This window comes from Lichenostomus cassidix, chromosome 12 (assembly GCF_008360975.1).
Source record: "Lichenostomus cassidix isolate B80296 chromosome 12, HeHo_3.0, whole genome shotgun sequence".
In the NCBI taxonomy this organism is placed as follows: domain Eukaryota; kingdom Metazoa; phylum Chordata; class Aves; order Passeriformes; family Meliphagidae; genus Lichenostomus; species Lichenostomus cassidix.
The window spans coordinates 8,977,392-9,002,372 of NC_139493.1; the positions used below are offsets into that span (position 1 = coordinate 8,977,392).

Consider the following 24,981-nt stretch of genomic DNA (forward strand, 5'->3'; position numbering starts at 1 on the left):
AGCATGCTCTAGTCTAGAGTGGGTATGTAGTAATTAATCTCAAATTAATCACAAAAGAAGTATTCTAGATTCATTGTAGTAACTTACAGACCTCATAGGGCAAAAAGAATGTTAAACTTCTCACCTGAAGATTAAGTCTTTAAGCAAATTAATCTGAACTAACTGCATTTCTTTTTTGAGTATTTGGATATTGGAGTAAAAAAGAAGTGTACATGAAATCCCAACAGCCTCCAAGTTAGAGATAAGTTCTTTTTGCTGATTTCCGCCCTTGTTCTTTGGTAAGAATAAAGCAAACTCATGACATGAGTTATGCATGCCAATGAAACAATACACAGTGTTGGAATAGTCTGGCTGCTCTTAATTGTTAATTTCTGTAGTTTTTTTGTTTGGTTGATAGAAGGAGGAAGGCATATTCATACCTGCTGGAAACACACACTCACCTGGTCATAGTACTTATTGATGTATTTGTACAATTCATGTAGAGCCACCAGGGAATTGAGGTCACCTGAGTAATTCTGTTTATAAGAGAGAAAATTAGACAAAACCATGAGACACCTAACAATTTGTGCCAAATTCTGTGTCCTCTCAACTCATTAGGAAATGTGCCCATTACACGAAGCAACAGGAAGGGGAATTCACTAGCAGTTCCTAGCAAAGGAAAAAATATTCTTTGCCCTGAATCTTTCACTGCTCTCTTCTCTTCTGTGCTGGCTGGGGAGACCCTCACCCTGCCTTTGGTGCAGGGCAACCACTGGGCACACTCAGTGTCTGAGCAGAACTGCACACTCAGCTGGAATATCTCATCTTTGCATTAATAACTCTCTCCTGGATACACAGGGGAGTGGCCAGGTGACTTCTGAAATACTTTTACTTACCCGTGATAGCTCAGCCAGGGCAGAGTTCATCTCCTGGTCACTGGCAGAGATGGTCTGACGAATGTCTGCGTAGTACCTAGACAGGGATACACAGGCAATTAGTGCATGGTCCCTCCTCCTCACTGCTGAAACTACAACTCCTCACATCCATCACTTACCTTTCCACCATCTGCTTGTAGCGAGGAATGTCCCGGGCATAAAGCAGCTTATTGATTGGAGAGTCCTTGAACATCCAAAACCAGAATTGGTTATGAAAAGCTCTTTCATCATGCTGTAGCTTAACCTCAGCAGGTAACACCATCACTGCTATTTTCTGTCATTTATTCAGGATCAGGAATTTTTTGTCCTCTGCCTGGAGAGGCACTTCAAACAGCAGGCTCTTGTCTAGTAATGCCATCTGAAGCACCCTGAGATGTGTTGATGAAGAGATCCCTGGGATCCCTAGTCCAGCCTTCCCCTTGGAGCTGATCACCAGTATGAGATGACATTGGCTATGGCTTTGCACAGCTGATGCCTGACGTGCTCCAGAGATCCACCCATCCCACCTCTGGTGACCTGTGCAGGACTGTTCCACCCTCAGCACAGGGCAACTAGTGGTGATGGAAAGTCTTTTTAATGGCGAGCCTGAACATCCCAAGCTGCATCCTGTGACTCCCACTGTCTCCCACAGCCAGCTAGAGTTTAGCTCTGTCTCCCAAGCAGCTGCAAGCTATAAATAAAGAGCATTCCTCAACAACGTCTTGTTGCTAAACAAAACCAGATTCTCCCTTCTCTAGATCCAGGAGTCCCCATTAGTCTCCAGTGGCATATGGAAGCAAGGGTGAGCCTGGCCTGCTGTCCCCATGGTACTGTGTAAACATTATTGCCTTTCTGGGGCAGCACTGCTCAACTCTCTGCCAGCCATTCTCCCTTCTCCCTCTGTACTCACCCGCCCTAACTTGTGGTCAGCTATTGTACAGGAGTCCATGAAGGTCTGTGCAATGACCAGCAGCACAGCGTCCACGTTATCTGACGTCTGCACATCAAAAACAAACTGGGGGTTCTTGATGATGTTGATCCAGAACCGCAGGGGGAGGCTGTAGGGAGGACAGAAGTGCAACAGGGCATCAGCAAAGGTAGAAGCTACAGCACCAGAAGATATGCTACATGTTACTGCATCTCTCTGCTTTGCCCTCCCAGCAAAACCAGCTCTTCACCCCACACTCTGCTGCCCTGCACTTGCATTTTGCTCCTCCTCAGTAGGCAGAGGTGGCTGTCACTTAGCAAGCTCTAAGCAAGTCAGCAGTGCCTCCTCCAGGGCCCTCAGGAACACCCTACCTGTTTGTCTTCCAGATATGGATGGTCTCGGGGTCTGCAATCCCATAGTGTAGGGCCTGTTCATCCAACAGGTCAAAGAAGTATTTGACTGCCAGAGGGACAGGGCGGTTGGTACTGAGGATCACCTGGAACAAGTCATCCACAAACTTCTGCAGAGTGCCCTGTGGAAAATCAAGCAGGACAGAGTCAGCATAGGCAGAGGAGAGAGCCTCAGCCTCACAGATGAGAGGTCACTCTCTTCTGCTCAGTGACAGCCCCTCACCCGTCCAAGGGTACTTCACTCCCACTGAAGGGAATAGCAGCAAAGGAGAAAGGAGGCCCATGTGGTTTGTGGAAGAGGCCAGGGAGAAGGTCATGAACAAAGCAAAATACAGAGGAGACTCAAATGTACTCAAAGCCATTGCAGATAAAGGGCTTCCTCTTCACACACACCCCTGCAATCTGCCAGGGGATATGAAAGAAGGCAAGATCCCAAACACAACACAATCTGTGCTTCTTCTCACCTTCATTGAGAGCAGACGTGTCAGATAGATCTCCGGGATTGCCTTGGCTCGCTCCCGATCTCTTAAGCTCCCACGCCGATGCTTGGGAAGCTCTGGCTCTTCTGTTGGTTTTACCAGGTGCCAAAGTTTGATCCCACCTTCATCTGCATCCTCCAGCATTGGTGTTTCTAAACCAAACAGTTGTTTACAGATGAGTGTCAGCTCTCCCACAGTAGACCTTGGCCATGAAAACCCCAAGGAAGCAAGATTTCCCAGTATGGGAAGGAATCTCTGGAGGCCTCTATCCAACCTTCTGCACAGTACAACCCTTGCCAGCAGTACAGCCTTTGTCCACCCAAAACTTTTAAAGTCTTGGAAACTTCCCCAGACAGAGATTCCCCACCACCCCAGTGGTCTGTTTCAGGGTTGTGCCACTCTTTTGTTGAAGAGGTTTTTTTCCCATATCCAATTAGAATCTCTTGAGCTGCAGCCTGTGGCTATTGTCCCTCATGCTGCAGAAGTATCCATGGAGCTGTTCACTCTATCAGGCAGTAAGGAAACTGCCTGGCATTCCATCATCCCCTTCAGGCCATGCTCAGCACCTGAGGGTATTAACATTTCTGCAAGCTGCAGATGGCACTTGGCCCTAGAGTCAGACAACCGTTCTTGTTCTGCATTTTCACACCCAGCCCAGCTTTCCTCTCCTCTCACACTCTTGCTTTTCTCTGACCTCACCTGACCAAGCTTTCACATTTCCTGACAATCCTATGAGGGTCCAAAGCATGTGTCAGCCTTCTGTATCAGCAAAAAGCTGGGGCTATGGCAGGAGACTTGTCCCACTAACTGGCAAGTGCTCTAAAGTAATTTTATGAGAGCAAGAGTTCAAACTCACTTTCTCCTGGGATGTAATCCTGATTCTCCCTAGGGATGTGCTTGGTCAGGCGTGGGACCAGTGCTACTGTTGCTCCATCAGGCACCTGCACACAAGCAAAACAACATTCAAAACAAATGGCATGTTTCTCATCAGCACAACAGGCAAGTGCTTGTAGACCAAAACAGGTTGTACCATCACTAGAAATACAGACAGAAACAGGGATTTTTTGGGCACCATCACTGTCTTTGCTGAGGGTGAGAAAATCTTATCTGTACCAATTAAAAGACTGATGTACAAAGTGCAGTGAAGATAATACTCAGGGACTGAGGTAATTCACATCTAGAACATGTTGCAGCAAGGTACTGACATATTGGTGCAAGATATGACACAGTGGTGCAACGTAATTAAAAAAATCCCCTTTCCATTCTTAGAAGGTACTTGGCAGCCCAGTGCGTCATCATCTGCTAACTGATCTGGCCTGGAACAGGAACAGATGCAGCACATCACCTTCACTGCAGTATGAACTTGTGCCTGTCCTCCCAAGCCCTAGATGTGTCCCCATCTCAGGTATGGGATAAGGACAGGGCTGTGCTTGCTGAAGTCAGACTGCAGCCACAGCACTGACTTCATTTGAATATGCTGCTGCAAGAAAGGTCCAACCTTTTGACAGTGATCCACCAGGAGCCAGAGCCACAAACAGCATGACAGTGTGTAGAAGGATGAGAGGTGAGACAAGGCAATGGCAGACTGAGTTCTGACCTTGTAATGCTGAAGAGTGTTCAGACGTTTCCAAGTTCCTTGAACAACAGACGTCACATCCTCATCAGACAGTATCAGATGACCTGCCAGCCCTGATCTCCACTCTACAGCCATTGAAACACAGAAAATGAAAGGATTAACTGTTAATTTGAGGTATCATCGCCTTCAACCTGGCTGATCTCATTACACACCCTCTGGTCCTTGTCAACCTTTACCTGTGCTATTTCACAGACAGCATAACCTGAGCAAGGGCCTGTGTGATGCTGAGTCCTGCAGTCACAGGACAGACCCCCCTGAGCACAGGGACAGCTGGTCTCATGGCCTCCCAGGTTCCACCTGTCATGTTACTACAAATTCTCTCAGACTGACTTTTCAAGCCAATAGTTCAAACCACAAATATGCAACCATAGTTCTTATCAGGTACAATTTCTTCATTCAGTACCTTCTCTTCTCTAAATGTCACCACTATTCATCAACAGCCAACGAATTAAGAAGATGGAAAACTGAGTGTTTTCTCTCCCAATGTAAGTTCTACCATTCATTAACCACCATGGGCAAAATCCTCCCTGACACGTATTACTGAGAGGTTGCCATGGACAGCACTGCCCAAACAAGCCAGTCTATGTCCACAGGATCTTTGCACTCAAATCCTCCTCCCATCCTACACATTTTCTGTATTTTTTTCTGTATCCCCTTGCCCAAGCCATTGCTGAGTCTGGCAAAGAACACCATTAAATGAAAGGGGCTGAACCCAACCACTTCTTTCCCACCCCTGCCTCTTTCTGTTACAGCCTCTTCCCTGTTGTGTCCAGCCAGAGTACGAGATCCTTGGCCAGTGATTCTGCACACTCAGCAGAGAATGACAAACATCACATATGCCAGGGTGTTGTGCACAGATAGCAAACCACCATTCCTTCACTTCCTCACTGAGTTTTGTCACCAAAGAGTTCTGCTCACCGAGGTCCAGGGTGTCTGGGTCTGGCCGGTGACAGTAGGGTGTCCCTTTATAGATCTGATCTAGGATTTTCTCCTTCACCTGCGTTATGGTGTCACAGTCCAGCACTTTCGCAGAAATCCCTTGTGAGTCTTCTGCCCCTCCTGCACCAACTCCTGCTTGTGTCAAAGCATTTAAGGTCTGGGGAAGAAAAGGTCACAGCTACTCAGCTGATAAGATTACATCTGACACATTTACACCTTTTATGGTTGGCATTCAGGCAAATTAACAGCTAGTCCTTTCACTGGGAGATTCAGAAAAGAAAACATCACAGATGTTAAACACCTCAGTGTTGTGTTCTTAGCCTTGTGTCAAGAGCTGGAAGCCAGTTCAACAGCATTAGGGAGGAGCTTCCATGTGCCATCAGCAACATCATCTCCTTTTTCTAGACACAGCACAGCACGTACACCAGATGACTGTGGTGAAGGCTCCTATCAGCCTGGGGCAAAAGCGCCTGATTTAGCAGAGCTCTTCATCATTTACGGACTTCTGCTGCTGGAACAAACCTGGCTCCCAGGAGACAGTGGCAGGATGCTGCACTTCTGCCTTGGTAATGGGAGCAGAGATTCAGCCCTGTCATACCAGAGAGGAAAGAAGATTTGGTGCTTACCAGAGTGCGGTACTCCAGGTCCTCTCTCAGAAGGCGGTTGTCATTCAGGGTGTATTTGGCTTTCCCTGTCACCCAGTCAACTGGCCCTTTGTCCACCTGGTGCTTGATTCCTCGAAACAGCATGTAAAGGGGCTCCCCGACAGAATCCTGGCATGGAAAGGAAGGAGAGAAATTCAGCTTGCTCCTCCCAGCAGAGCCCCAGGCTTGGAAACATGGACAGCAAGTAGAGGGGGAGTAGGACTGAGGATACAGCAGCTCAGACACAGTAGGCAAAGACAGCCTGTGCCAACAGCTCCTGCTCCATGCACAGGAAAAGTGCACTGTCCATCTACCAGAGAGATGCACATGACCAAGGCATTACTCTGCCTCTGTGTCACTAATCTGAGACACTCCTTGCCCCCCCAGCTCTCCAGAAAAGGAATTAGAGCAGCATCTGTCCTCCCATGCACAAACCAGCCTGTGGCCAAGTGTGTTTTAAGATAAAGGAGCTATACTGAACCCTCCATGACCCATTGACACATCCTGGACACAACAAGTCGTATTAATGCTGATTTAAGCATCCCTGTTCCCAGTAAGCAGCTCAGCTCTCATTCCTCACCCTGAAATACAGACCCTGGCACTATTTCAGCTGTGAGTGAGGCACAAAGCAAAGCTGTGCTTGTCTCCCCTTTTGGTCCCTCTATGCCATAATGGGAAAAAGAGCTCACCCGCACGAACGCATACAGGCAGATGGACATCCAGTTGGTTAACAGCTTCTCTACCACTGTTTCTGTCCTGAAAGAGAGCATCAGGTTGGTCACAGGACTGTGGTGCAGAACAGGGGGAGATTTGGAAGTAAAGGTCACAAAAAGCACACTAAACCATGATACAGAATGAAGAGAGAGGAAAAAAAAATCCTTTCAAAACCAGCAAGCACTTGTCAGCCTGAAGGAGGCACCAAATTACAGAAGTGGAGAGACAAGAAGCAGGGAACAGTGGAAAGCCTCTGGTAGGTCTCAAACAAGGGAAATTTGTTCAGATCAGAAGGATGGACCAGATAGGAGGCTATTGGGGATCTAAACATATCTCAGTTTAGCTTCCAAACATGGCATGACTATGAACCCAGGGGCTTCTAAACAGCAAAGTGGGATTAGAAGCCGTGGCAGAGCCTTTCAGAGCTTGCCAGTGGGACAGAAAGGCTTTGTCCCCTCACGTAACTGCTAGTAGGACCATGGCTGGCTCACTCACCTCCGCAGCATCAGCTTGGGGTTCTTGGCCACATACTGCTCCACAAGGTCATTCAGGAGTGTTTTGAGGATGTCAGTGAAGTACTCCAGCTTCCCATGCAGTGACACTGTGAGCAGTGATGCCACATAGGCCCGGTCTCTTGGAGAAAAAGTGCGCTGGATCTCCAGAGTATGGATGAACTAGTGGGGAGAGAGATAAGGCAGTGTGTGAATCTGCTGAAAACAAGGCACTCACAGCTGCTGGCTCTTGGAAGAAGTGGTGCTGCAGGGAGCTGTTGAAGAATGAACCTGTCCACTTCCTGCTGCCAATGTCATGACTCTGGCCCCACAGCAGGCTGCTAGCAGAGAGAGAGACATTACCTTGGTGAGGAATAGCTTGCTGTTGAGCAGGTTGGAGAGCTGGACCAAGCCCTGCTCCACTGTTTGCCTTCGGCACTCAGGGATGTCCAGGTCTCTTTGCAGTGGTGACTCACGGTGGCCCGGGAAGAAAATGCGTTCTGCGTAGGACTTGTAGTCCAGGAAGGGGATCCCTGTGCCCACAAGGTCACTTGTGAGGTCCATCATCTCAGTCATCAGGTCTGAGGAAAGGAAAATGGCCATGAGGATGACACAATTGACATGATCTCAACTGATGGTATAAAGCATGAGGTGAGTGCAGGAACCAGGGCCAGAGAGATGGGACGGAGAAAGAAGAAGGATGTTTCCTGTCAGGAGGAGGCATATTGGGGTCTCATTACTAGAACATTTAAAACTAGACTAGGCAGCAGGAGAAACATCATCAGGAAAGTTCCAATCAGGAGCTGGTTTCCAATTTTATAAAGAGGAAGCCACTGTTCAGCACACATCTGTGGTTAAAGGTATTACCTACAGCAAAGATAGAGTACTAGAGACCTCCTGCTCCTCACTCCTTCACATATTGGTTGGAGATTACAGTTGCAGTCACCTGCAAAGTTTCAGAGCCCCAGCTCTCCCACAGGTGTAAAGAGCTTAAGTACAAGGTTTGCAAGCCCAGAACATGGTCTGCAATTCAACTTGCCCTACACAAAGACTGGGCTATAGTTGTCCTTAAGATCTCTCCAAGTGTGCTGTCTTGACTTTAGTTCTTCATCGGAGTCTGGAGGATGAAGTGGAGAATGAGGGAGGTCTGTATAGATCACTGTGCTCTGAATTTAAGAATTTAAAAAGGAACAATTTGGCTCTATGTTTCTATGAACTGGCACAGGATAAATTATTGCCTGCTCTAAGCTATGCAGACAACTACACAGGAAAGGGAAGAGAGGTAGGAATGAGGGTGGTTCTCCAAGCTTCTCTGAAGCTGCAAGGACACAGGAGCTCAGTGACTGACCTGTGAATTCCTTTTTGCATCTGTCCCGAACACTTGTTTCCAGATTTTCCAGCTGGATTTGAACTTTCTTGTAATCCCTCAGAGCCTGTTTGCTCTTCCTCCTGCAATAAGAAGCAGAATTGTTCCTGGTGGCACTAACCCAGGGACTGTCCTTGCCAACTGTTGTGTTGCTGCCAAAGACTCCAGGACGGTTGGTGTTGAGGCAATTTCTACAAAGCATCATCTTTGCAGGATAGCAAACAGTGTTCCATAAACTAGATGTGTGTCTTGGAGCACCCATTAGGTTCTGAATGAATTACAGTGCAGGCTGTGACTAGCAATGCAACATGTCTCCCACATCCAACATCACCAGGGACTCAGGACTTGGCACAAAATAAAGAAAACTGTGACCTTGTTTAGGCCCAAGAGGTACAGGCTTGGTCACATCCACTGAAAAACATTGTGAGAAACTTAAAGGCCTCACACAATGCTGGAGCTGTTTACCTGTATATGAAGACGATGACCAGAACTATCAGTGCCACAAAAGATGCACCAACACCCAAACCAATCTGTGCCTCCAGCGGGAAGGTGAGCTGGCTTTCAGTGTCATACTGCACTCGGCCCAGGAGGAAGTTCAGGTTTCCCATCTGTACCTGTAAGAAGAAAGCATTTGCCACAATGATTCCATTCCTTTGTGCAAGAATGAAATACAAAGCCACAGAGCTTCTCCAGAATGGGCACAGGGGGCACACAGCTCCCCAGCAGAGCTGTCCCACAGCACAATGAACCCAGCTATACGTAGGCTATACTTTCAGGCAACTTTAGCCTTTAAGAATAGAGTTGTGAAAAAGAGCAGCTCCTCACCACCCCTGTTACTTCTGTCATCCCTCAGCAGGGCTTCTACCTTTCCTCACTTCACATCCCACTCCCACTTCTTGCTTGTGCTTCAAGAAATGACAGGATTTCTGGCAGTGCTGCCAATTGCCTACCGTGAACTCTGGGAGCAGGTCTGTGCCCTCCCGCTTGGTGCGGTGCCGCGGAGCCGGCTGCTCTGAGGGGGGCTCGCAGTACAGGTGATTCCTTGTTAGTGTCTTCACCACACAGATTCCTTCTCCAATCATAGCCATAACTTCATCCTTGGAAATAGCCAGATCTAGATTTTCCCCCTGAAATAGATTTGGAGAGCACAAGAGATCAGGGAAAAACAACTGTGTATTACCGTGGCTTCAGAGAAGATGGACGAGACCAATACCATGGGATGAAAGCAGCCTTTTTTCTTCTCTGATTCAGCTCACATCTGAATTGGCTGCAGGAGTTAATTTTGTAAGCTAAAAAATTCAGTTGCATATGATTTAGATTTAGCTTTAGGACCTGTAGCACACTGCATAAGTACAGCTATAAATAGCCTGTCCTCTTAAGGCTCTCCAGCCACAGCACAGTTAAGCTCAGCTCTTCACTCGGTATATTTAAAAAGGTAGTCTCATGTCAGTTAACCTGCGCACTCAGGTGAGTCAATCAATGCCTTTCAAAGGTGTAACATATCTGTGCTGTTTCTCTTACCTGCTCTAATTTTGGGGGATTAAGACTTTTTCTTTTTTTAATAAAACCATGCTGACTGATGTTAATTACATTTTTATGCTTTAATGCTTTCTAAGCCCAGAGCTCTGTCAGGGTATCCCGACAGGCTGGCAGATCAACCTCCTTGTCTTTTAAAGTTCTCTTCCAATCTTCTCAAACTGCCCTACTTCTTCAAGATGCATTCAACCCCAGTGGCAGTGTTCTAGACATTTCTAGGCTCTTACATCTTCACAGTTTTTACTTATATGCAAAAAGAGAGCATGTGGAGAATCTGCACCTACAGTTGCAGTCATTATTTTCTTTAGGAGTACTGGACTGAAAAGTATCTTTCCATACAAAATAAATAGTTCAGAGATTCTTTTTCTTGCATGTACAGTGAAATTATCAGCCACTGTGCTCTCCTGTATAATCTTTAAGTGATTTTCCTGTCTTCACTTTGTAACAGGTCTTCCCTACTGGCAGGATTCTTTTACTCCTAAGTTACTTCTAGAGGAAACTGAAGTAGTTATTCAAGAGCCAGCAGCTGAGAATAGGATGTGGGGATAATTTAGTACTAATATCTCATATACAAATAGTTTATTAGGATTAAAAACAAAACCAGAAACCAAACCACAGAAGTTTCCACAAGCCCTATGAAGCCCTTAACAATGATTGATGGACTCAAGAGGCTTTTTTGATGCACTCTTTTCTCTCCTCTTATGTACCATTTCTCACAGGCCAAAGCAGATGTGCTGTGGCAGGTTGTAACCTGTCAAATGCTTTAAAAACCTTGGATATTGCATATCACCAACTGATAATTTCATACAAGGTACATTAATTCCAGCTGGTTTTTGTCTCACCTCCACAGAGATGACGCTTCCTGGCTTGTGACGATATGGTTTGGCAGGGTCCTCAGCATTCAATGGTTTTAGGATGGGGTTAACTTCGTAAGAGAAGGGCATGGGATGCAGTGAGTTGAAATCAAAGCTCAGATTATCCAGAATAAATTCCAGTTTGATACGGACACTCCTCAACAGCAGGTTAATGGCTGGAGTTTTGCACAGGATCAGGTAGGAGGAGTTAACAAGACATGGTTCTTCAAACTAAGAGGAAAAGGCCAGAAAAAGTGTCAGTAGTGAAACACCAGTGCTTCTCTTGCAGCTTCCCATCCCGGGCAATCTGGGGCCAGTCTGCATTCTTCTCCTCTGGAGAAATGCCAGAAGAACTTTGCTTAACTGTAGAGGGGAAAAATCCAAGATCTGAGGAATTCCCCGTGTTCTTCTAAAGGAAAGCTTTCATAGCACTGGTTTTGTTGGAAGGTCTCAGCAGTGGGAATCAGCTCTGACATTCCCCTGGCAGCAAATTCTGGAGAGAGACCAGCTTTAGATTTCCCTGCTCTGAGAGAATAATACCAAGGCCCTTCAATGCAAGGCTGTTTTCCCAGTCTGAATGCTTCTGTCAAAGTGCTCCCATGCCTGGTTGGATATGTTTTATACATTTGCTGAAAGTACTACAGTATTTTTTTTCTGCCCTACAGCCACAAATCTTTCCTAAGAACATTGATAAAACCAGCTATTGTTGATGCATGCGCATCAGGAGCACATTTATGTACAGGAAGCTCTTCACCATTTGTACTAATAATGCAAGAAATCCTTCTTGTACTTGGGCTGCCAAACCACTCTCTACCTCTGCAAATTCTGCTGCATGCTCTGTGACCTTGGTGACCACATCAATACCTATGTAATGACCCATCTCAGCAGACTGGCAGCAGGAGAGCAGAAAATGGTTGTGGCACTGGTAATTTTACTGCCTAGATTCGTATCTCAGAGTCAGAGAGATCCCAGGGACTATGGGGATGGACTGAACTAGGCAAAAGGAAGAATCTGAAGCACAGACACGCAGAGCCACACAAGCTCTCTAGCTCAGATGTAGCTTCCTTTATCTCCACACTGCTGCCTTACTATTTCTGTCCCACATCACAGTCCTGCACACCTCTAGGCAGAGGCAGACCCAGCCCATGGAAATGTTCGTGGAAGTAATTAACCACTCAGTCTGGCAGAGAATATTTTCACGGACTGAGACGGTTGGTACATTCCAAGCAGATAACAGCAAGTGGTGGGAGGAAAAAAGCCCTAGGGACAGAAAGTCCACCTCTTCAGAGGTGGAACATCCACCCTTGTGCACTCACATCCCCACTGAGTGCTGTGCTACCTGCTGGATGCTGCACAGAGAATCCTCAGGACACTCAGAGTCTGGGATGATCCTGCGCCATCGCCCCACTCCTCGGCGCCGGCGTTCAGATGGAGAAACTGTAACTCGGATCTTTGGTTTCTGTACGACATCCAAGTTGTACCCATGAACTCTGAGCACTCTCCCGCCACTGAAAGACAAAAGTAGCTGATCTGACCCACCTGTAATTCATTAGGTCCATTTTGCCCATGCTCCCACACTTCTGTTTATGCTGGTTCCTACAAGACTGGCTTTACCCCAAAGTGCCACTCAGAGATGCCATTGGTGTTGCAGCCCCAGCACATAGCCCTGGGGAAGGGACACTCATTCTTTCTACCTGAGGAAGCTTTTAGGTGGCTCTGCAAAAGTGATGTTGGGATCCAAAGTATATCTGAAGAAGGATCCTTCCAATCTCCGCTCTTGGTCCCCATATTTGATGGTGACTGGGAGTTCTGTGGACACATTGCTGGGACTTGTCTGGCATGCCAACTGATCCTCTGTCATCTCAGAGAGGCTTGGAGAGACAAGAGAGAACAAGGGATTAACACAGCTACTGCAGAGACAGATTTTATAGTACTGTGCCTTTCTCTTTGCAGAGTCTGCAAACCTCTTCTGCTATTTTCCTAAATTTCGTGCTGAAAGCTCTTGTGCCTTATCTGTGCAAGCAATAATTGCTGGGCAGTTGTCAGGAGCAGCACATGGACAAAAAGCAGGTGCAGTCAGTGTCCAGACTGAAGGGACTGGACACATGCTACATGTGCACCTTCTCACCAGCAGTGAGGTGAGGCAGGTGTACATGTCCCAGAGTGCAAGAGAACAAGCAGCTCTTGGGATTAGGCTGCAGGAGCCAACTGCAGCTCCCCATTAGCAACAGCAAAGTGTCAGGATAGGTTACAGCCCTGTCAAGAGACAAGCAGAACAGAGGTGTGCAGCACTGCTCACATCCAGGGAAGCTGGGCAGAAATTTAAGATGGTTGAGGTTGTTGCCATGACCCTCAAGGGGAGGATGGTCTGGAACACAGAGGAGAGCAGAGCACCAGCTGCTCCAGGCAGCATCACACCCTGGGAGGCTCTGTGCAGGACTCAGGGCAGTGCACAGCCAGTACATTGGCAGGTTTTGATCTTACATTTGACAAGGGAGGTCTCCAAGTAGGACACTGATCTCATTGGGATGCCCAGTCAGTAGCTTCGAGCCCAGAAGGGTAAGGCAGGTTCCTCCTGCTTTGGGGCCTTGAGTTGGAACAATGGATTTCAGCTCTGGGTTCTAGAAGAGTGAGTTAAAAAAAAAAAAAAGAGAGAAAGAAGGGAAGTGAGTGATAAGGACCTCAAAAGACAAGACAAGGAAAGAAAACAGCAGAATATGTTCAGTGACCTCCAGTGCTCTGCAAATAGAAGCTACAGATCCAAAGCACAGGCAGGCCTCAGCTATGCTGTAGCAGCTACCTTAGGGAGCAGAGGAGGGATCAATCACACCAGTGAGAGCCAGGAATTGAGGACCTTTCCACAGACTGCTAAAGGCAGATGGATGCTGCAAACAGCAAACCTGTGAGCCTCACACACAAACCCTAGGATTAACAGTTCAAAGGGATTGTTCAGAGCAGTAATTGGATTAATAAATCAGGTTAGGAAAAACAAGGTAGCAAGTAAATTGCCTGTTTGACTAGCAGATGAGGAGATTACCAGCAGGGAGCCCTAAGAATTTGTGTTGAGACCTGTGCTGTTAAATGTACTTGTAGATGACCTGGAAAGGGGAAATGAAATTTGATACATTATCCAGATTAACAAAAAGCCTTAGTACCACTGAGGAGTTGCAGCAAAATTTAGAGAAACTAGGCAGAGTGACACAAGTAAGTCACTGCTGACAACAAAAAGCAAGATTCAGGAAGTGTGAAGAAGGAGGGAGACTATAGGAAAAAAAGCAAACAACATGCACACAGTTGTTAGTCTCTAAATAGTATCCTGGTGATAACCAATAGAGGAGCAACAAGCATAGTCTAGTATATAAAATGGTTCTACAGAGCCAAAAATGGAAAAGCTTAAGACTTTCCAGGATCTCTTTTCCCTTGCCATGGGAGAGGGAGACATGCATCTAGATACATAACTTTTAAATTGCACAGAAAGGAAGAAAAAGTAGCAATTGCATTTAAAAATTACTTAAATATTATTTCCTAGTTGCTGGGTTTAAGATATCAAAAAGTTATCAGAAACATGTTTAAAAATGATAGGAAACATTTCTCCACACAATGCACAGGAATTTTGGACTTACTGCCACCAGCTGCTGAAGGTCAGAAGCTAAAAGTGTGTTCAAACAGCAATTTGCATATTAACAAAAGGAAAGTCAGAAGTCTTAGTAGGATGCTAAGCCATCAACAAAAAAAATCTTCAAATTGGAAACATACAGGAAAAATACAGGTTATCTTTAAATATTTAGCAATTACCATTATCAAAAAAAGAAATAAAATCCCTAGACTACAGGATCTTTAGTATCACCCAGTACAACTGTTCTTATAATCTAAAGAGGGATGAGGGTGGAACAAAACAAAACCAAACAAAAAAAATCCCACCACACCACACAACACAAACAGCAGAAAAATAACATAAAAATACCAGCAGCAAGTGCCTGGCAGAGTCCTGTAAGTTCATGCAATAAACAACTATTTAGCAGAGGTATGGGGAAAACAGGGGAGATATTAAAGTTATGTTACCTGATAGGTGAAAACATGCCCAGAAACTCCACGGCCTCCTCCAGGCACTTCCACCACGATATGCCCAAACCTCTCTGTCCAGCTCCCACCAGTGACGCACACGATGCTGTAGGACAATCCAAGAGCAGAGTCACACCAGAGGAGAGCAGGAGAGCTGCATCCATCACAGCATGTCCTAAAAACATCTAGCAACCAGAGCTCCCTTCTTCCAGACTTATCTCATGCTTGGAATATACAACCAAACATCGAGAAACGCTTCTAAAAGCTGGGTTAGGTGCAGCAGAAAAAAGCAGGGACCAGTTCCAAACAGGCCCATCCTAAGATTATTCTTTCCAGGACAGACAGGATGAAGCCCACTGTGTCACAGATGCACAGAGTCCAAGAACTCTTCTGTTGTCCAGAGCTGATCAAAATCAGTCACATCTGGAGGGACCTCAAGCCAGCAGTGGTCAATCCACACATTAGTGCTGAGTCTGATGAAGGAGAAGACTCAAGACCGTGGGTTTAGCTGTCACTGGTCTTCAGCCAGTGGGCTTTGCAACCAGCCAGATCCCCTGATCTGCACCAATCATTTTTCCCAGCCCTTTTTCCAGACATAATTTGATATGGGAGATGCTGACAAGCTGAAAAGTCAAATAGTTCTTAAAACAGAGCAAGCAATCCCATATTACAGCACTGATTTGCGAAAAGAAAAGCTACTCTGCAGGAGACTTCCCAGCCTTCCTGCACAGCAGGAGATTAATGTTGTCTGGGCCTTGCTCAGGAGCGGGTTCCAGGTTCACAGCTATATCCCCTCAACTAAAGAGGCTCAGGAATTTGAGCTCAGGCAGTGCAGTCCAAGCCAAGACCCTGTGATGCCAGGTGATTTACAGATATAGAACACAGACTGTCCTAACCCCAGAAAGATTATGCTCTAATTCTAGGATGAAAACAGAAAGCAGATGGATCCAGACAAACAAATTGCACAGACAGGACAACACTGCTCAACACAGCAAGCCATTCCCAGCAGGATCTTACCTGGCTCCCAGAGGGAAGGGTGCTACAACTACTTCTACCATGGAATGGAAAAACACATTTGTGATAGCTCTGATAAGAGGTTACTCACAATTGCTGTCCTCTTCTCCTGCTGGTTGCTTGGCTCCTCTACCTCCCTTGTCCAAAGCTCCCACCTACCTGCCCTGCCACAGGCCAACTACACAAATATCCCTTTCTCTTTGCTTCCTAGCAAATACCCCATTCATACCTCTTCACATCTAACTACTGCTTTGTTAGTTTGTTCTGCCCTGGCCAGACACACCAGCTGCACAGTTCTCTATCACTCACTCTATATGAGCTGGATTCAGCAAGACAGGTCTTTCTACTTCTCATCCTTCTCCTTGCCACTACTTTTACAAGCATTTTGTGACCTCTCAGGCACTCCCGGCCACCAGAAGAGTGGCTTTGGGCCCATCAGGACTCCCTCATCTGTCCCTGGTTGAGAGGGTCTTTTCTTTAAGTTTGTTCCTGGGATGGAAGTCTTGCTAGCAAGTGAAGACTGACAGTCTAGAGGTGTGCCTCCAACCACACGTTCCCATCCTCACCTTGTGTTAACATGGTCAGGCTATTTCCCTATCAGTGACACTCGCACAAGCCATGTCTTTTGCTTTATTGAAATCACCCTGTGGCTGAGAGAGACGCCTGTGAAACTGCAGGGTTCTGAGCCCACAACTCCCTGACCTGGCTGTGGGCTCTGTCTGGGCAGCGTGGTTGGAATACAGCATCACTGTTTGGCTGTTGCCTTGTACACAACCTTATCTCTCTCTAGGGTCACTGCCTGAGCAACTACTCACACAGTGACCTTACTCAGGGCACTCCCTGGGGAATGGGCAGGGCTCCACACCTGCTACAGCAAAGGCAAAGACATCTCAGGCTGGGTCAGCAGCCAAGGGAAAAGCCAGCGCCTGCCTCTGGGAGGAGGTTTCACAGATACTCTACCTGCTAGAGATCTCATACTCTTGAGCATCTACGGCACAGGGAATTCCTGCAACAGTGACAGTTTCTGCAATGTCTTGATGTTTCTGCCCGAGGTTTGAGCCAGTGATGGTGATTCTAGTGCCACCTTCCACTGGTCCAGACAGGGGATACACCTGCAAAGACATCCGCGCATGTGTAAATGTCACAGTATCTCAGACCTCCACAGTCTGGTGACTGATCTACAGCACAGGGCCCTTCAACTGCCCTGGTGCAAACTCTGCCTGCTCAGGTCACTGCTATTTACTCCTTTTACTGGCTTGGACTAGTCCCATGTTGCAGCCTCATCACAAGAAAGGCCATAAATAACATCACAGTTGGAGCCTTCTTTCCTGTACCTGGCTGCTGCCAGCAGTCCCCACCCAGAGGTGACAATCCACTCAGAAGGCAAAGACTGCCCTGCTTTGCCTTCCCATCAACATGCTGACCACTCCACAGGGCATTTCTGCTGAGGAGTGGGAATGCACAAGCCAATACATGTTACTAGTATTGAAGCAGCAAGCACCATTCCCCCCTCAGCATCAGGACAACAATGAATTGCATGCTGCACAAACGTCAAAGCTCTGTCCCTGAGCAGCATCCAAGGTAAACTAAGACAAGATGCAGCACATGGATGTTGTGTGCCACTGGAGGGAGGACAAGCTGACAGCAAAAGGGACACATGGCTACAGACACTTGTCATGTGGCAGTTAGCAAGAAACATTTAAAATAAACAGACAAAATTAATTAATTCCAGTAACCTGTCATGCCTTTCCCATTGTTGATGTGCTGTTATCATTAGGTTTTGCCCTCTTGTGCCCCAGGCTTAGTTGGGACAACCTGTTTCAGGGTCTGGCTCGAGACAGTTGGAGGATCCTTCCTGTGGACCCTTTCCCAGCTCCTGAATGATTCTGTTGTGCCAGTTTCAGCTGAGATACAAATTAATTGTTCCCCACTGTTCTTTATCAGCAGAGTGAAAGCCCAGCACAAGTCTAGAATCCTCACAACACTGAGGAACTGCAATTGAACTTCCTCTTCAGAAGGTCAATAAATTGAGCTGCACTGTTTGCACTCTGAGTTCACAGCCCTTTGATTTCCACTGCAGAACGGAGCCCTCCTTGCCCCGGGTGCAGCACACCAGTGAGCAAATTACTCACAGAGTGAATGAGAGGTGCTGGACACAGGTCTTCAATTTCTTCCTTGCAAGAGCCCCTGAAGATACAGCTGGGATTGTCACCTCCACACCACACACAGTTGTACTTTGAGTCAGCTGTTTGGCAGCGGCTACAATCAGTGTGTCCCACAGAGCAGTTGTAAAAAGTCACTGCAAAGGAGAAACGTTCAGAGCCATCTGCAAACATTCCCATATGGCACAGCATTACCCAGCAACCTGGCATCTTTTACAGACCCCACTCCTCCTCCTGCCCCCATGACAAGCAACAGAAGTGAAGCTCTGTTTTCCTTAGCTTTCTTGTAAAAGAACTACCACAGGTACAAAAAGCTTGATTTAAGGATTTCTCAATTCCTCTCCACCTCATCTGCTGTGTTTTTGCTGGGAAGGTGTTGCACTCCTACCATGAAGATCTGCAGCACTGTCCACTCGAAGGTGTCGTCGCCTCTGCACAAACACCACAGCGTTGAATTCGAGTTGAGGTGCTGTGTAACTGTACTGCAAAGACAAAGATCATCAAGAGGACTTAACAGAGGCAAAACCAAACCAGCTGAATAGGCAAAAAGCATCAGCATCCATCCTGCATAGTACATGGTACATAGAGCCTACATGGAGCTTCCACGCATGCAGACAAGGCAATGTTAGCTGGGGCAGTGGCAGCACAGGCTTGTCCTCACAATTCTGCTCTGGAAACAGTAGCAGGTTTTGGTTCACTAAGATGAACACTGAAAACCAAGTATGTGCTCACAACAATATTTGTCTAACCTCCTAACTGCATTCCTAAGTGGCCAATTCCTGTCTACAAGCCACCTGCTCAGAAAGCTGCTCAAGCTGGCATTTATGTAATTTCAGTAGAGCTGAAGATGTAGGATCACAATTGGTATGCAGGGCTCATGTGCACAAGAGCCTCTTGTTGTTCTTCTCTCTTAACTATGAAATTGTGAACTAAAAATAACATTTCTGCTTGCAAATCTTGCCTTAAGTAAAATTCACACATCATCCAGAACTGTATATGTCTGTTTTAATTTTCCCTGTTAATCTTACAATCCACAGCTTGCTTCTATCACGAAGAACAAAATCAGTACTAACAGCATTTTTCTTCCCATAAAAGAACAACCATCAGAAGTCATGATGCAGAGAATGACAAACAACAGTGCCTCAAGCTAAAGCAGGAGTGGTGGCCAGTTCAGAGACAGCACCATCCCCTGCAACAGCCAGTGCAGCAACAGGTCATATGGCTGAGACTGCACAATCTTCCTAAGCTGAAGGTACCAGTACTGGCAGGCAGCAGTATCACAGCTGAGGAGCCCAGAGTACTAAATATTCTACAAGTACTTTTGCAAAATATGCTCTTTTCCCCAGAACTTGCCTTCCATCTTACTCTTTTGCTGAGTAAAACCAGCACCTGTGTGAACTGTGAAATGGCACAGTAATCCCAGCACTCACCTGGTTCATCTGGCAGGTGATATAACAGAGGGACTTGTTTGTTTCTTCTCCTTCCACATAAGCTTCCATCACCACTGTCCTACCCTCCAAATTCAGGACACACTCATAGTCCCACTGCTGGTCCTGCATGAGGAGACACATGGCACCATTTCTCAGTGACACAGAGCTCCTGGCTGCACAGGTATCCTCCTGCCTCTACAGTTCAGTACCTTTCACCAAGACAGCAGTGTGCTCCTCTCATTCCCCTCATTATGCCAACTCTATGCAATATTCAAGGGCTCTCTATACTGTGACTATCTCCATGTATGAAAGGCAAACCAACACAAAACAGAACACCTAGAAGGGAGCATGTGTGTCACTATGGGGAGAATTTAGCATAGAAGGAAAAATTTTAAAAAAACAGTGGGACTGTGAAGTTATACCTGTACATCCCTGTGGAACACTAGCTTGAAGATGAAGAATAGAGCAAACAGATTAGGGTAGAGCATGTCAAAAACAGTAAGTGCGTATTTCTCCTCCCTGTCTTTTTCCTGTAAACCTTCCACTGAATTGCTTAGATACTTCCTGTAAAAAAGCTAGATATGCATCTCTCTGGAACCAGCTCTGCTCCTCTGAGCAGTGCAGTATGTCAGGTTTAATGTATAAAGTAGCAATTAGACTGTGGGTACATGTTCCGAGTTGTTTTTTTGTAAAAGGTTACTAAATCATCTTCTGGCTTGAGAAGCAAAGAGAATTTTTATCAGAGGCACACCCAAGAAACAGCTGGCAAGGGTGGTTTTCCCCTCTGTAGAAGTTTCAGGTATGGCAGGAATAGCCACATTAACACAAACATGCAAGAAAGGAAAGGGAACAGATGACTTGTCTTTAGTTTATGGAGACACAAACAAACCGGATGGATTCAGCAGAAAGTTATTCCAAGAACTACCATCTGCAGTGCAGCACAGGTGCAATTTAATCCAAATACATGCAGATCTTCTCCAGCAGGTTGGTACACATCTGTACTCTCCCTTTCTCTGGGTGACCTCCTACACACTGATAAATCCAGTTATGGAATTCTTTATGCGTAAGTTAATAACATAGGTTATTCCTCTAGGAGAAACCTAGGCAGAGTCACAACTGTATCTTACACATATTTTTAGCAGTCCAGTGGCCAGGTTGCCTAAACAGTGTCCTGCACTAATGCAATTTCTTGATGGTGATGGCATTGAGCTGACTACCTGATAGAGGTGGAAGTTCTTTCCCAGCAGGGTTATCTTCCTCGCCACGTTGACTGGAAACAGCGAAGATCCTTGGATTCCCTGCACACAGGGACATGCATTTGGACCCCAGCTAGGCTCTTCACTCTGAAAAAAACGCACAGGACACAATCTCTCCTGTGTGCTGAAATACTAAACAGGCAATCTGTAAGAAAACTTCAAAGAGTTACAGCCTTAGACTGTGAATTCCAAAGCCCAGTAACTTACCTCCTCCCAAAACTCAGGGGCATCATACTGATAATCGAGGTCAGGGTGAAGGATTCTGGGAAAGTCAGGGACATCCCTCTCTGAAGAATCGCCATCACCCGACAGAAGAGTAGAAGCAGAGAAAAGAGATGTGTCATTCTCGGCCTGCAGCAAATCCATCCAGTCCTCTGTGTCCTGGAGCTCTGTGCCTTCCTCCAGCAGCCACTGCGGGGGAGCTGATGTTGGGAGCTCTGAAACAGAGAGTTCAGTTCCTGGCAATCCAGGAGAGTCATCAGAGGCAACAGGGCTCTCTGGCACCTGGCTGGGGGTCTGGGGAGATGGGATGGCTGATGTCAGTGCCTCTGTGGTAGGAAAGGGACTTGGAGACCACTTGAAACTGGTGACATGAGGGGAAGGTGTTACTGCTGCCACTGCAGATGTGTGCAGAGGGCTACCCCCGAGGGTGGTGGGTGGCTCTGTGTGCTGGGGCTCCTGGGCTGTGGCTGGCCCTTCAGTGGGCAAGGCTGCGTGATCCGTGTTTTTAGACGTGCTGGAGAGGACAGATGCAGCGGGAGAAGTTGTCTCTGGCACAGTGACAGCAGGTTTGTCTGCTGGTGGTGGCAGCGGGGACTCTGTGGCAGCCTGGAGAGAGGCAGCTTCGGTGGAGAGGGTCAGGTAGGTGTAGCTGAGGGTCTGCGTGGGCTCCGTCGTCGTCTCCAAGGCTGCGGAGGGCGTGACGTGGATGGGCTCCGTGTGGGGCACAGTGCTCGGGCCCACGTGCACAGGGGTGGTGACAGGTTTTGTGGCCATGGTGGGGGCTGTGGTGGAGGACTTGGTGAGGGGAGCAGCTGAAGAGGGATACACACTTGAGGTTGGGATCTGGGCCTAGAGAAAAACAACATGGTGGGGTGAGAAGAGGGAAAGAAATGAAACAGAGTAAAACCCAAGCAGAAAAACACTCCATATCACTTCCCATAGACAAGAGGCTGTTTCACCCTCTGGATTTTAATGAGAGCTACATCTTATGCCATCTTTTGGGATGGGATTGGGGAATGTTCACAGTGCAGAAGATCCAGCAACACTCCCTCTTCCCACGGATGCCTGCACTGGCCTCCTCTCAGAGGGAGGTCTGCTAGTGTTCATACTCCACAAAAATGCAGGGCCACCTGTGGCAGCCAAAAACTGGGCATCTGTTCCACCTCCCTGCCAGCTTGCTGTAGTCCCTCACTTTGACAACACTGGCTGCATAGCCCCAGGGCAAGGGTGATCTGCTTTATCTGACACCACTTTCCCAGAAATCTGTAGTATCAGGGATGCAGAGCATCATGTTGCTCTAAGGTGAGCTCTTCTTTGCTCCAACAGCTCCCCTCCTTGCTTGATGTGACTGACAGCTGCTATTTTACCTGAGAAGACATCTGACTCACTGAGGCTGTTGGAGCACACAGGACTAGGTCTGAGCAAGAGACTCACCCTTTCATTGTAGATAATGGTTCCTTCCTCACAGGCTGCTTTGTGGGTGCAGAGGTGCTGTTGGATGCACCAGTTACATCCCCAGAGACTGCTCACACACTTCTGGCACCTGGAAGGACAGAAAAGCAGCTGCTAAGACAGGACAACCCAGAAAGGGACAGCCACCCTCCCTAAAACTACAGAAGAGAAAAAGCAGGTGCTCACGGTGCCGATTTCCACAGCAGGGCCACTGCAGCACAGTCATAGAAAGAGAAGTCCACAGAAGCAATGAAGATGTCATGGAAACGCACTACGAGCTTTATGGTGACATGATCTGAAAATGAAAATAAAAATTTCTTAGAAATGGAGCCCCTACAAGTTTGCCATACTGTTAGGAGACACAGCATGCTTTAGGATAGACACTGTCAAACACTGAGACAGCTTCCCTTCCATGCTTTTAGCACCTCAATCACTGGATTATCCTATGGACACTCAAAACAGGTTGGACAAGTTTGTCAGGAGTAGTTTGTGACAGCTCTTGCCAACCCATGGGAAAGAAGCCTAGTCTGAAGATCTGTCCATCTTTATCTCTGTAATTCCACTGCCATCTCTGTATTAGAGGAAGATGTAACATTGAGGCTCCAAGCTGATTGTCTTCTTTTGTCATTCAAAGGAAAATGAAACCTTCAGAACTGACATGCCCATCACATACTGCCTTCACCTTGAGAGATTTGTTCTATGACCAGACTAAGAAGTGAGTCAGGGAAGAGGTTTTTAAGACTTGTAATCTCACTTGCAACGACTGAAGGTTTATCTGCTTTAAGATCCAGGTCTCATGCCAACTACAAGCCTCAGGATAGCCCTGTTCTCTTTGGGAAGAGACTCTCACTGTTTTCTGCAGACCAAATAGCTGCAGAGATGGTCAAAACTTACTGGAGCTGATAGCATCAGCCTGAAGGAGATATTTTGCATATGACAGTACTGTATCAGATAATTAATCTTGGCCCAGACAAATGTCTCCAGCCTTAGAGTTGGTTATTAGTTTTCCAAATAATGGGAACATACTGCATTCTCTGCTCAACCCCAGGAGCTGCTATTTCTCTAAGATAGTTTGCTATAAAAATAAGTAACAAGAACCTCGTGCACTGTTCCTCTCAGAAAGAGATTTCAGAGCTCCTGTTGCAAGCAATCTCTAGCCACAACAAAACAATTAAGATGTGAAGAATCAGTCAGGCCTAAGCTGGGTTCCTGATAGGATGGCAAGGGAAGCAGTATGCTAACAAAACAGAGATGGGGGGTGTAGTGAAACCCAGGATGAGTGCAAAATAAGGGTATATTCTATGCAACTGGAGGCTGGAGTCACTGCAGCACTGCCAACTCCTATCACTGTCATAGAGGTTATTGCATTTGGCAGTGGTGGAAGGGCTAACACCTCCCAGGATTTCAGGGTTATGACACCATATTTATAAATACTCCTTTCTCCAAAAAGGCCATTATTTCCCATGACTGCCAATGATGCTGTTTGACAGTACAGAAGATGAGGTCGAGCCATGGCAAATTGAGAGCAAGGGTTGGTGCTACCAATTTGGAGCTCAAGAGCTACATGTGATGGATGAGCTAGTATGCAACCTTTAGAACAAAGCTGGAAAAAGGCAAATATTGCAGTGAGCTGGGAAAAGTATTGAAAGTAGGGATAGGAAAGTGCTGGTATCTAAGGCCCTAATGAGATCTCATTTGGAAAACAATATATGATACCAGCTTCAAATTCATCTTAGAGTACAGAAGCCACACAGAGAAAGAATAGCAATAGAGTGAAGGAGAGAGGAAGTCTGAGGAGCAAGAGAACATGAAGAAAAAGTTGGCACAGTTAACACAGAAAATCTCTGTTCTAGGAATGCGTGGCCATAATTCATTGAGTGGGAGAAGCACTGCGGAAGCGGAAGGACAACACAAATAGATCAAACAGACAGAAACCATGAGCAAGTGTAGGCTACAGAACAGGAGCCACATGATAAGCCTCAGAGACAATATGAAAGGAATGCAGGTAAGGCATCTTGGAATAAAAGAAAGGCTAACTTACAAAGGAGTTGATAAGAATATCTGAAGCTTGGAATAATGAGAACTACACTGTGGCTTTATTTATACTGATTTTTCACAGCTGTGCTTAAATTCAGGCCCACACAACTAAACAGAGAAGCCAATCCTGCCCACTCTGCTTGCAGTAGCAGTGCATGAAGCCCTTTTCTCTCTTTGCCTGACCACACTGAATGGAGGCCTGGTGGGTTTGTTCCAGACTAAAGCAGTGTGAAAGCCAGATATTACAATACTGCAAATAATATTGAAAATGAAGGAGTTTGAGATTGATAGCTGGGTTCTGGTGTCATGTTATGTCCATGGAGATTGCTTCAGTCATATTAGCCAGCTGCATACATATACAGAAAAATCTGTTCAACCATTTAGGTGAATCGTGTGGAATGTGTTCCAACTGGCACCTGCTTTTTGCTGCAGATGAACAAGCTCTTTGAAGAGATC

At 46.6% G+C, this 24,981-nt stretch overlaps 1 protein-coding gene across 2 annotated transcripts in view; it reads right to left on the reverse strand.

Moving 5' to 3' along the window:
• PLXNB1 (plexin B1) overlaps nt 1–24,981 on the reverse strand; it is a 77,727-nt gene that overhangs the window by 4,098 nt on the left and 48,648 nt on the right. For both annotated transcript variants that reach the window (XM_085072533.1, XM_085072534.1), the window contains exons 9-37: nt 22,675–22,783; nt 22,471–22,579; nt 21,022–21,885; nt 20,776–20,901; nt 19,559–19,681; nt 18,517–18,610; nt 18,099–18,265; nt 16,927–17,078; nt 14,953–15,058; nt 13,375–13,511; nt 12,585–12,761; nt 12,230–12,398; nt 10,879–11,121; nt 9,451–9,627; nt 8,966–9,114; nt 8,483–8,583; nt 7,498–7,715; nt 7,139–7,317; nt 6,619–6,685; nt 5,912–6,058; nt 5,265–5,442; nt 4,308–4,411; nt 3,567–3,651; nt 2,696–2,862; nt 2,193–2,353; nt 1,804–1,951; nt 1,034–1,098; nt 876–951; nt 441–515 (exon numbers count right to left, since the gene is read on the reverse strand). In XM_085072533.1, coding sequence (XP_084928659.1) covers nt 441–515; nt 876–951; nt 1,034–1,098; nt 1,804–1,951; nt 2,193–2,353; nt 2,696–2,862; nt 3,567–3,651; nt 4,308–4,411; nt 5,265–5,442; nt 5,912–6,058; nt 6,619–6,685; nt 7,139–7,317; nt 7,498–7,715; nt 8,483–8,583; nt 8,966–9,114; nt 9,451–9,627; nt 10,879–11,121; nt 12,230–12,398; nt 12,585–12,761; nt 13,375–13,511; nt 14,953–15,058; nt 16,927–17,078; nt 18,099–18,265; nt 18,517–18,610; nt 19,559–19,681; nt 20,776–20,901; nt 21,022–21,885; nt 22,471–22,579; nt 22,675–22,783 — 4,673 coding nt within the window. The remainder of the gene's footprint in view (nt 1–440; nt 516–875; nt 952–1,033; nt 1,099–1,803; nt 1,952–2,192; nt 2,354–2,695; nt 2,863–3,566; nt 3,652–4,307; nt 4,412–5,264; nt 5,443–5,911; nt 6,059–6,618; nt 6,686–7,138; nt 7,318–7,497; nt 7,716–8,482; nt 8,584–8,965; nt 9,115–9,450; nt 9,628–10,878; nt 11,122–12,229; nt 12,399–12,584; nt 12,762–13,374; nt 13,512–14,952; nt 15,059–16,926; nt 17,079–18,098; nt 18,266–18,516; nt 18,611–19,558; nt 19,682–20,775; nt 20,902–21,021; nt 21,886–22,470; nt 22,580–22,674; nt 22,784–24,981) is intronic.